The 12,560-nt window shown below is 38.1% G+C and overlaps 1 protein-coding gene across 1 annotated transcript in view; it reads right to left on the bottom strand.

Moving 5' to 3' along the window:
- Window positions 1–1,553: 1,553 nt before the first annotated feature.
- The window catches only part of LOC124254105 (doublecortin domain-containing protein 1-like), a 62,899-nt gene continuing 51,892 nt past the window's right edge, over window positions 1,554–12,560 (bottom strand). Inside the window, exons 31-39 of the mRNA XM_046687977.1 lie at window positions 10,115–10,191; window positions 9,662–9,845; window positions 9,127–9,324; window positions 8,548–8,832; window positions 7,425–7,561; window positions 6,292–6,378; window positions 5,839–5,988; window positions 3,689–3,874; window positions 1,554–3,389 (exon numbers count right to left, since the gene is read on the bottom strand). Of these exons, the coding sequence (XP_046543933.1) occupies window positions 3,339–3,389; window positions 3,689–3,874; window positions 5,839–5,988; window positions 6,292–6,378; window positions 7,425–7,561; window positions 8,548–8,832; window positions 9,127–9,324; window positions 9,662–9,845; window positions 10,115–10,191 (1,355 nt within the window). The 3' untranslated portion in view covers window positions 1,554–3,338. The remainder of the gene's footprint in view (window positions 3,390–3,688; window positions 3,875–5,838; window positions 5,989–6,291; window positions 6,379–7,424; window positions 7,562–8,547; window positions 8,833–9,126; window positions 9,325–9,661; window positions 9,846–10,114; window positions 10,192–12,560) is intronic.

The raw sequence follows: 12,560 nt of genomic DNA, 5'->3' as shown, positions 1-12,560 counted from the left end.
GAAGATTTGGTCAAGGAGACCGGTCAAGGACATAGCATGTATATTGCATTTTATCAGGGTGGAGTATCCTCCAGCGATCGACTAAATCTAAATTTTCTTTCATTTCCTGTATTGCGTTATTGGATATAGGGTTATTTCTTTGTTTATAGTATTGGTATCCTTAGCAGTCTTGAACCACGTTCCAGTCACCGGGCATACATATAATACCGGGTAGCTGTATTATAATCTCGACTAAAGATTTAAAAATGCCGGGAGTGTCGGTATTCGGACCGTAGATATTGTAATTGAAAATCGAATGTTTTCAACTGTCATATCAAGTATTATATATCGAATGTTTTCAACTGCCATATCAAGTATTATATATCGACCGTTTTCAACTGCCATATCAAGTATTATTTATCGACCGTTTTCAACTGCCATATCAAGTATTATATATCGAATGTTTTCAACTGCCATATCAAGTATTATATATCGACCGTTTTCAACTGTCATATCAAGTATTATATATCGAATGTTTTCAACTGCCATATCAAGTATTATATATCGAATGTTTTCAACTGCCATATCAAGTATTATATATCGGATGTTTTCAACTGTAATATCAAGTATTATATATCGGATGTTTTCAACTGTAATATCAAGTATTATATATAGACCGTTTTCATCACTTATGATATCATGGATATCATACTCAAAATTATTTTTTATAAGTATCGCAAACCCCGAGCTATTAGTTGTTCCATGCGCGAAATAGCAACGATAGCCCCATGCAGGTGGTTTCGTCTTTACATTCCTTTCCTTTTATATAGTACTAGGGCAGGGTCTATATACCTATATGTCTTTCCAATGCTGTTTTTAAGCGAGACACCCTCCTGTGTTTGTCACCAAACGCCAACGGTTCTCACAATAACTCAAGTGTCGGGTCCTCATTTATAGGCGGCTAATTCCAATATCCTGTTATGAATATGTTAACTCAATGGTCCAGGCTCTTCCTTGACTTGAGGTTACAGGAGCGATTTGTGAAATTAACTGAGGTGGACATCTTCAGAGGTTTCAAAAACATCGATATTGGACTATTGGATCATAGCTGGTTCTTGAGTTTGTTGTGAGTTTGTTGAGTGAGTGAGTGAGTGAGTTTGTTGAGTGAGTGAGTGAGTGAGTGAGTGAGTGAGTGAGTGAGTGAACGAACCTACCTGGTCTAACACTACTATAAACAATGTTTCAGCTACACAGAAAACTGTCTCAGCTGTTTCCCAGAGTCTACTGTTATGCAGTTCTTGTATTTGATGAATGTCGCAGATACAACCAAGGAACATAGATGTCTGAAAGAAACGAACAAATCTCTGGACAAAGAATTGCATCGTTTCATAAAGCAGTCCAAACCAGTACTAAAACGACCGACCAGCAGATCCTGCCCATCTAATGTCTTCATCTCAGGACACTGTGAGGCCTGTCCTTTCCTCAAAATCTGTGTTTTGTTATGCTTTCACCACTCTTCCACTCAACCTTTCACACATTTCTCACAGGCAATAAATCAGTAACAATAGACATGATGATATTTAGAATCAATTTTATTCTAGCAAGTTCTTCATCTTTTGAAACAAGCTCCTTTGAAAACGTCTTCTGTACAATAATGTTTACAAGTAATTGGAATATAATCAATATTTTTCTATAAAAATACAATACACCTCAGCAAAAACAGTAATAAAATGCTATTCTATAGAATGGTAAAACGTGTCTTGTATATGTTAAACAGTTACAATCAGCAAGTGTGTTAGACAGCCCTAGATGTAGTGTACACACTAACCAGATATCTGTACAGTACAGATGATCATATCACAGACGTGTTAGTATGGGTAGATGATCTACAAGTGGATGATTTGTATATTCTATCAATGTTAATTCATAAATATATAAACCTATAGGTGTAAAGTAAACAAAATCATATCACAGATAAATACAATCTTTAACACGGACGGAACTGGACAGACCATTAAAACAATTTCTGTCACACAGATCTCGGGTAAACATGAAGAATGGTAGGACATGTACAACACTGACAATATAAATACAAAATAATCATGAAATATGTTATATCATGTACCAGCTAGAATGTTTCCTGTTGGTACTTAAACATGGTGGTAAAATGGACCCTGTGATATTGAAATAGAGTGGGTGAAGTTGATATGCACTGTGTACAGGCCAAGTGAAGCACAGCCACCATAAAGCAAGTACACTGTTTATATGGTATCTGCCCAGTCTGCTTGTAACACCACATTCTGCCACAGAGCATCTCTACTTACTGTTCATATACTGGCACAACAAACCACAGTCTTGTTCCAGTCTGCTACAAGACAGATGGCAACAATCACCAACAACCAGTATCAAGGCAGCAGTGCTGTTACCACACTCAATAAAAATACTTTCTCACATAAGATTCTGCAAAATCCAAGTAAATACATAAAACCTCTATAGAGATCACTAAGCAGCTGACCAATGAAATACCAGGCACATGTTACATGTAACTGTCTCCCACCCATGGGTATATAACATCAGTTATAACATAACTACATAGGTGATATTATATCATATATTCAAATCTGGGTACAATTGACTAGAAAGCGCTGGCTATATAACTTGACAACAGTCTACCAGCCACTCCACTAGCATGAGACAGATGAACTACAGGTCAAGGCCATGGGCAGGAAACTCCAAGCGAGGAAATAATTCTTTAGAAGCTGGTCACTGGGTATGGGTGTACATACCATACTGAGAGAATAACTAAGAGGAGTATGGGACAACTTATCTCCAAGGTTAGCTTCCAAGCTGTGGCATCAGTGCTTAGGATATTACTGGAACAAAACAGGGGGTCATTCACCTGGATATTACCATCAGGTTTCTTGTGGCAAGAAATGCTCACTTGAGCTGAGACTACAGTATATGACAACTGCAGCTTGTGTGGCCCCAACACACCACTATCTGATATCTGATGTCTATCCTGAAACTTATCTACAGCACTGTCATCAGCCTTGTATTAAATAACTACTATCTACAGATCAAACTTGGGCATATAATGAAGAAAGTTGCATATTTTAACAATTGCAGGTGAAAACAAATCCACACAGATCTCTACAACCTAAGTATCTCTTTATCTTTTAAGCTATGCCTCCTAGTAGAATTCTAGAATATACACATCAATCTGGCATAGACTGTAGCACCTCTGGCTGTTCCATGGAATTAATGAGCTACGAAGCAGCCTTCACAAACACCTGTGCTGTTGTTGCTGTTGCTGCTGCAGAGGTGTGCCTGCTCCGTCCCTGGTTCCACGTTCTGCCCTACTAGGGAGCTTCTAAGGGCAATGCCAACTCTGGAGGACCAAACGGATCCACCTGAAGATAAACCACACAGAGCTGTGAGGAAGCAATTGACATAAAAGTGATCCAAATGACTCACTATATACAGATCTTTTCAGGGTTTTCACAGTGATGCTTCAATATTGCCAGGCCATCTGGACCAAAAGGCACACATATCATGAGGTTGAATTCAGCATTGGTCAGAGTCACACTAGGTAATACATGCCAACAAACAACAGAAGCTCCCAAGTAAATCAAAATATCTTCAAAATCAACTTTACATTGTTAATGTATTTCAATGAAAACATGAGACTGACAATAATATGGCAGCTTACATCAACTTTAGGATTCCCCTTAGCGTCAACTCTGACATCTGTGGCAGATGGACCATACGCTCCGTGTGCTCGCCCCCAACTGGCCTTCACCTCAACATCCAACATCTGGACTCTCGGCTTCTTGAAGGCCTTCCCTGTGGAGGCGCACAGCAACTGGTCCCGCTCGATGTCCTCGTACGTCTCAATCTAAACACAGAGCATGTGTGACATCTGTCAATATATCCTTTAAACATAGAACATGTGTCACATCTGTCAATATATCCTTTAAACATAGAACATGTGCCACATCTGTCAATATATGCTTTAAACATAGAACATGTGCCACATCTGTCAATATATCCTTTAAACATAGAACATGTGTGACATCTGTCAATATATCCTTTAAACACAGAACATGTGCCACATCTGTCAATATATCCTTTAAACATAGAACATGTGTGACATCTGTCAATATATCCTTTAAACACAGAACATGTGCCACATCTGTCAATATATCCTTTAAACATAGAACGTTGGTGACATCTGTCAATATATGCTTTAAACATAGAACATGTGTGACATCTGTCAATATATCCTTTAAACATAGAACATGTGTGACATCTGTCAATATATCCTTTAAACATAGAACATGTTCGACATCTGTCAATATATGCTTTAAACATAGAACATATGTGACATCTGTCAATATACCATTTAAACATAGAACATATGCCACATCTGTCAATATATCCTTTAAACATAGAACATGTGTGACATCTGTCAATATATCCTTTAAACATAGAACATGTGTGACATCTGTCAATATATCCTTTAAACATAGAACATGTGTGACATCTGTCAATATATGCTTTAAACATAGAACATGTGTGACATCTGTCAATATATCCTTTAAACATAGAACATGTGTGACATCTGTCAATATATCCTTTAAACATAGAACATGTGTGACATCTGTCAATATATCCTTTAAACATAGAACATGTGTGACATCTGTCAATATATCCTTTAAACATAGAACATGTGTGACATCTGTCAATATATCCTTTAAACATAGAACATGTGTCACATCTGTCAATATATCCTTTAAACATAGAACATGTGTGACATCTGTCAATATATGCTTTAAACATAGAACATGTTTCACATCTGTCAATATATCCTTTAAACACAGAACATGTGTGACATCTGTCAATATATCCTTTAAACATAGAACATGTGTGACATATGTCAATATATCCTTTAAACACAGAACATGTGTGACATATGTCAATATATGCTTTAAACATAGAACATGTTTCACATCTGTCAATATACCATTTAAACATAGAACATGTTTCACATCTGTCAATATATCCTTTAAACATAGAACATATGTCAAATCTGTCAATATATCCTTTAAACATAGAACCTCTGTCAATCACCATTTAAACATAGAACATGTGTGTAATATGGAGCAAATATCTGCTTAGTGGTAAATGTGTTAACTCATCACACCAAAGACCTGGGTTCAATTTCTCAAGTTGGCTCAAAGTATGAAGCCCATTTCTGATGTCCCCTGTCGTGATACTGCTGGAATATTGCTAAGAGCTGCTTGAAGCTAAACTCACTCACTCACTACATATACAGGAGGTGTATATGGAATATTGCTAAGAGCTGCGTGAAGCTAAACTCACTCACTCACTCACTACATATACAGGAGGTGTATATGGAATATTGCTAAGAGCTGCGTGAAGCTAAACTCACTCACTCACTACATATACAGGAGGTGTATATGGAATATTGCTAAGAGCTGCGTGAAGCTAAACTCACTCACTCACTACATATACAGGAGGTGTATATGGAATATTGCTAAGAGCTGCGTGAAGCTAAACTCACTCACTCACTCACTACATATACAGGAGGTGTATATGGAATATTGCTAAGAGCCGCGTGAAGCTAAACTCACTCACTCACTACATATACAGGAGGTGTATATGGAATATTGCTAAGAGCTGCGTGAAGCTAAACTCACTCACTCACTACATATACAGGAGGTGTATATGGAATATTGCTAAGAGCTGTGTGAAGCTAAACTCACTCACTCACTACATATACAGGAGGTGTATATGGAAAATATATCTACAGACGAGAGGGAGTGTTAATCTACTGACCATCTTTCCATCGGAAGTGAAGAACATCTGGGCCTTCTTCCATAGTGTCAGTTTGCTGGTGGCCGCCTCCAGGAGTTGGTCCAGTGTCTCCCCCCAGATGTACACCGCCCGCTCCAGACTCTCGCCGTTTGGGAATACTTGAACTCGTTTCTACACAGAGTACAGAATCTTTACACAACTGGTTTACATCTAATGACCTTCCTGATGAAACATACTAGTATTTGCTGCCTTGACCATTTGTTAGTTTATAATAATTACCTTATTACAAATTCTACTTAAAGTTATTATCAAGTCTATACGGAAAGGGAAGTAATTGTAACTGTAAGAGATCACTTGGACATTCACATTTTAGTTTCATTTTCACCCTGCCCCAAGATTTAGTGAAGAAAGTTTGTAAAACATGATATCTGTCAACGGCCTGGATCATGTCTCCGCCATTGCTGCTGGTCTCACCATGTTGGGCTGGAGGTACAATCTCCCCTTCAGGTTGACGTTGGCCAGTCCCAGTCTCTGGTTGGCCTTGATCTCTCCCAGGTGGGTCTGCAGGTAACACAGTGTCACACTTATTACACAGTGTCACACTTATTACACAGTGTCACACTTATTACACAGTGTCACTTATTACACAGCATCACACTTATTACACAGTGTCACACTTATTACACAGCATCACACTTATTACACAGCATCACACTTATTACACAGTGTCACACTTATTACACAGTGTCACACTTATTACACAGTGTCACATTTATTACACAGTGTCACACTTATTACACAGCATCACACTTATTACACAGTGTCACACTTATTACACAGTGTCACACTTCTATTACACAGCATCACAGTGTCTTATTACACAGCGTCACAATTACACAGTGTCACACTTATTACACAGTGTCACACTTATTACACAGTCACACATTATTACACAGATGCTTGATTACGCATTACACAGTGTCACATTACACAGTAAAAACTGAACAGTACACAGTTAACTCTGGACGTATTGCTGTCATTCAGCATCATAGCATTGTGACATCATAAGCATTGTGACACAGTGTCACACTTATTACACAGTGTCACAGCTCACTTATTACACAGCTGTCACACTTATTACACAGTGTTACACAGCTTCACTTATTACACAGTGTCACATCTTTATTACATATTACACACTTGTTACAGGCAGGTTAACAGTTACTGTTCAGTTTTTACCTGATGATGGGGCCAGAACAACACAGCCCTGAAACGTTGTACTCAAGAATAAAAAGAAGATGTAACCCAGAAAAAATCTCTATGTTCATTAGCCATCACATAGCTTCACAAAACAACTGTACACAACCATATCTTGTAACACAAACATGCAAAAGTGTTTAGATTATTCTTAATCAAAAAGTTTCGTTTTGTTAAACATTCCAGCTACTATACACTTAAGAGATAATTCCAGCTGGACATTAGTTATATTTAGTTAAATAACAAATGACAAGATGACCTGAATTTCTAAAAGTAACCTGGTGATAACAGTGAGATTGCTGAAGATATTATTATTATCATTAGATAATAGTCAGTGGAAGTATACCTACCTCCAGTTTGTGGACCGTGTCATGCTTAACCTGCTCCTGGGGGGTCAACTCTTGCCATTGTCCCTGGATGACAACAGGCTGGGAGGTGCTGAGCGTGGACTTGTACTCCCCAGGGTTCAACTCCTCCATACGACGACCTGCAGACAGACACCAGTCAACAGTCATCATCAATCAACATTCACCACCAGTCAACATTCACCATCAGTCAACATTCACCATCAGTCAACATTCACCATCAGTCAACATTCACCATCAGTCAACATTCACTATCAGTCAACATTCACCATCAGTCAACATTCACTATCAATCAACATTCACCATCAGTCAACATTCACCACCAGTCAACATTCACCATCAGTCAACATTCACCCATCAGTCAACATTCACCATCAGTCAACATTCACTATCAATCAACATTCACCACCAGTCAACATTCACTATCAGTCAACATTCACCATCAGTCAACATTCACCCATCAGTCAACATTCACTATCAATCAACATTCACCATCAGTCAACATTCACCACCAGTCAACATTCACCCATCAGTCAACATTCACCACCAGTCAACATTCACCATCAGTCAACAACATTCACCACCACCAGTCAACATTCACCCATCAGTCAACATTCACCATCAGTCAACATTCACCAGTCAACATTCAACATTCACCATTCATCAGTCAACATTCACCACCAGTCAACATTCACCCATCAGTCAACATTCACCACCAGTCAACATTCACCATCAGTCAACATTCACCATCAGTCAACATTCACAATCAGTCAATATTCACCACCAGTCAACATTCACCATCAATCAACATTCACCTATCAGTCAACATTCGCCACCAGTCAACATTCACCACCAATCAACATTCACCACCAGTCAACATTCACCACCAGTCAACATTCACCCACCAGTCAACATTCACCCACGCTTGTGAACATGGCAGAGTTGCAAGGAATAACTGCCGGGTGAGAGTATGTTACTGGGAGTTTCACTGTCATGTGATGACAAAGAGGATTGTAGTCCTGTGAGACAACATGCTCTGATAGACGGTATATTATGGTACAGTTTAGATTGGCACATCCTTTCATAGTCCAGACGTTTATACACCCACCTTTCATCTGACGCAGCACATGTTTCTCTATGTCCAGATCGAGAGACACTTGTCCACGGAAGGCTCGCTTCTTCCTACGATTGATATCCTTAGACTCAACCACTTCTGGAGGAACGAAGTTCTTGCCACCGGAGACCCACAGCTCGATGGGGTATCTGAGAATGGTCTCAAGCTGGCAGTGGCACCCAACCAACCCACTGAGCAGCTCCTCCCTCTTCCTCGGCTCCAACTTCCTTTTTCCCTCCTCTCCTGGGAGTCCAGTTCTGTGACACAACAGGGGAATGACTACATCATGGCAGAAAGTCTCAATGCTCTAAAATATCGTCAGATGCATCTTGTCATACCAACCAACCCTTGACCTTGGCCACTTAAACACCTATCTCAATTATTCCCTTGGCCTAGCTTCTGACTAACATTTCCACAGTCTCCTTGCCTCAACACCCCACAAAACCCCACCTGTAATCCCCTCCCTGACATCCCTCCCAGCCCACTCCACAGCTACACCCCCACTACCCCCTCCCTGACATCCCTCCCAGCCCACTCCACAGCTATGACCTCACTATCCCCTCCTGAACCTACCTGTCTTCTCCTCCCGAACACTGTGTTCCTCAGCAACGTCTCCTGCCCCTCTCTCCTCCACATCTCCACCACCACGCTCGTCCTCATCAAACTGCTCCATGTTGTGCATGGCCCGAGTGAGCTGGGAGTGGACCTCCTGGGAGGCCTGGTCCTGGAGTGCCATCCTGTTGTCTCCACCCTCATGGATCAGGTTCACTGCTACAACCCATATGACATGTTGTGATTCACCAACTAGACTATATATCTGAAGGACCATTTGTATTACAGAGCACATAACTTAACATATCACATCTGATACTGGTAGCATGATATATCTTAGTATCAGTTTCATTTGGTTCCTTCATATAACCAAGATATATCTTAGTATCAGTTTCATTTGGTTCCTTGATATAACCAAGATAAACTGAAAGCTTTATTGTCTTTCAAATGTGAAAATGTAAATGTTCTACTGATTGGGAAGACGTAAAGTAAGAGTTCTGACATGTAAAGTAAGTGTTCTGACACGTAAAGTAAGAGTTCAGTACATGATACTCACACTGCTCACTGTCGCTGTTCTCCATCATGACAATCTTCTCAATACGGTCGGCCATGACAGCCTTGTAGTTCTCCACGGCCCAGTCAACCAGGTCGTCCATGTCAAGGATGAGCACTCCATCCTCTGTGTAGAGCCGTGTTGCTGGCTTGCTCAGCCCAAGCTGGTGGGTGCACTGGTTCAGTACCTGGGGACACAGGCATCACGGGAGTAAAACATCCACTTCAATCTGTGGAGCGACCTACAACCATTACACCATACTGTGTGTGACCTCTGAACCTACGTTGTGAGATCTCCCTCCACTGCCTGACCTTGACCTTACCTGTATGCTGTCTGACCTCAGACCCTAACTACCCCTGCAAGCTGTGACCCCTGACCTGACCTGACCCTGGACGCTGTGTGATCTATGACCCAACCTATCCCCCAAGCTGTGACCCTTGACCTGACTCAACCTACCCCCTGTATGCTGGATCCGTAGACCTTCTCGCCTGCCCTCATCCTGCCTTCTCCATTCTTGTACACGAGCAGCTTGACTGTCCAAATAATGTAATTTTGGAGTAAAATTGATATTTTATACTTATCCTGACTCATGCCTCTTTTGCTTGTCTTCTTCTTCTTGCTAACATAGTGGAACACTTGTATCTCCCCTAATTGAAGCTCCCTTCAATTTAAAATCACTAATTAGTATTCACCACGAAGTTACCTCCTTTCCACAAGCTGAACGAGGGCCACCCTCTACCCATGTGCCTCACTCTCCTCATATACTGATTCAACATTTGAATTTACAGGGAAATCCAAAGTGCTATTTGGGGAGGATGGGAGGCTGACCTCATGAGTCAGGATAAGTATAAAATATCAATTTTACTCCAAAATTACATATTTTTCCTTATCCTGACTCATGCTCTTTTGCTTGTAGCATCCTACGGAACGGAGGTGGGAATATCTAATACTTTGGATTTTTAATAATTAGTGATTTGAACTGTGATGATTGTAATAACCCTATGGGAACTTCATAAAGGCACTGAACTGATGAATTCCTGCTGCTAACTTATCAGCTGCCATATAAAAGGTTATTACCATGTACTTATTATGATAAAGTATATATAACATTAATACAATGCTTAAGACTAATAGACTTAAGCTTGTTAATATGCTAGTATAAACTCCTTAGAGTTTGTTAGCTAAAATACTTTAAGATATAACATAGTACTAAGCTTAAGATATGATTAAACTTAAGCTAATTATATAATAGCAAAAACTCTGTAGAGTTTGTTAGCTAATATATTTTTATAATATGAGTATAGTACTGTGCTTAAGCTATAATTAACTTAAGCTACATATATAATAGCCAAACTCTGTAGAGTTTGTTAGCTAATATATTTTTATAATATGAGTATAGTACTGTGCTTAAGCTATAACTAACTTAAGCTACATATATAATAGCCAAACTCTGTAGAGTTTGTTAGCTAATATATATTTATAATATTAGTATAGTACTGAGCTTAAGATATAATTAACTTAAGCTACATATATATAGCAAAACTCTGTAGGGTTTTGTTAGCTAATATATTTTACAATATGAGTATAGTAGTGTGCTTAAGATATAATTAACTTAAGCTACATATATAATAGCAAAACTCCAGAGTTTGTTAGCTAATATATTTTACAATATGAGTATAGTAGTGTGCTTAAGATATAATGAACTTAAGCTACATATATAATAGCAGAACTCCGTGAGAGTTTGTTAGCTAATATATTTTACAATATGAGTATAGTATTGTGCTTAAGATATTATTAACTTAAGCTACATATATAATAGCCAAAAACTCTGTAGAGTTTATTAGCTAATATGTTTATAGTGTAACCATAGTACTAAGCTTAAGATAAGATTAGACTTAAGCTAAATGTATATAGCAAAATAAACTCCTTAGAGTTTATTAACTAATATACTTTTTATGTTAAAAACATAGTACTGAGCTTAAGTTATGATGAAACTTAAGCTATATATATATAATAAACAAAACTCCGTCGAAGTTTTGTTAGCTAATACCTTTATAATGTAAACATACTGCTTAAGATATGATGAAAACTTAAGCTAATTGTATAATAGCTAAAACAACCCTTTAGAGTTTGTTAGCTATGATATAAACCTAGTATTGAGCTTATGAAGGAAAACTTAAGCTACATATATAATAGCAAGAACTCCGTTAGAGTTTGTTAGCTAATACATGTTATAATGTAACCATAAAGCTTAAAATATGATGAAACTTAAGCTTAAATATATAATAGCAAAACCCTCTTTTAGAGTTTTGATAGCTAATATACCTATATGATATAAACATAGTACTGCGCTTAAGATATGAATAAGCTTAAGTTACATATATAATAGCTAAAACTCTGTAGAGTTTGTTAGCTAATACATGTTATAATATAACCATATTGCTTAGAAATATGATGATACTTAAGCCAAATAGCAAAAACTCTTTAGAGTTTGTTAGCTAATCTACTTTATATGATATAAACATAGTACTAAGCTTAAGATATGAATAAGCTTAAGCTACCTATATAATAGCAAAACTCCTTAGAGTTTGTTAGCCAATATATTTTAATAATATGAGTATAGTACTATGCTTAAGGTATAATTAGCTTAAGTTACCTATATAATAGTAAAACTCAGAGAGTTTGTTAGCTTAATTAACTTAAGCTATGTATAAAATAGCCAAAAACTCTGTAGAGTTTGTTAGCTAATGCATTTATCATGTAACCATAGTATTACTCTTAAGATATGAATAACTTAAGGTAAATATATATAATAACAAACTCTGTAGAGTTGTTAACTTATATATTGTATGATGTAATAATCATAGTACTGTGATGATAAAAGGAACTTAAGTAAATTATA

The sequence above is a fragment of the Haliotis rubra genome, unplaced genomic scaffold (genome assembly GCF_003918875.1).
Source record: "Haliotis rubra isolate DU_JTF1 unplaced genomic scaffold, ASM391887v1 Scf563, whole genome shotgun sequence".
NCBI lineage: Eukaryota > Metazoa > Mollusca > Gastropoda > Lepetellida > Haliotidae > Haliotis > Haliotis rubra.
The sequence above is the reverse complement of the archived record's forward strand: the minus strand, read 5'-3'. Positions and strand labels throughout refer to the sequence as shown.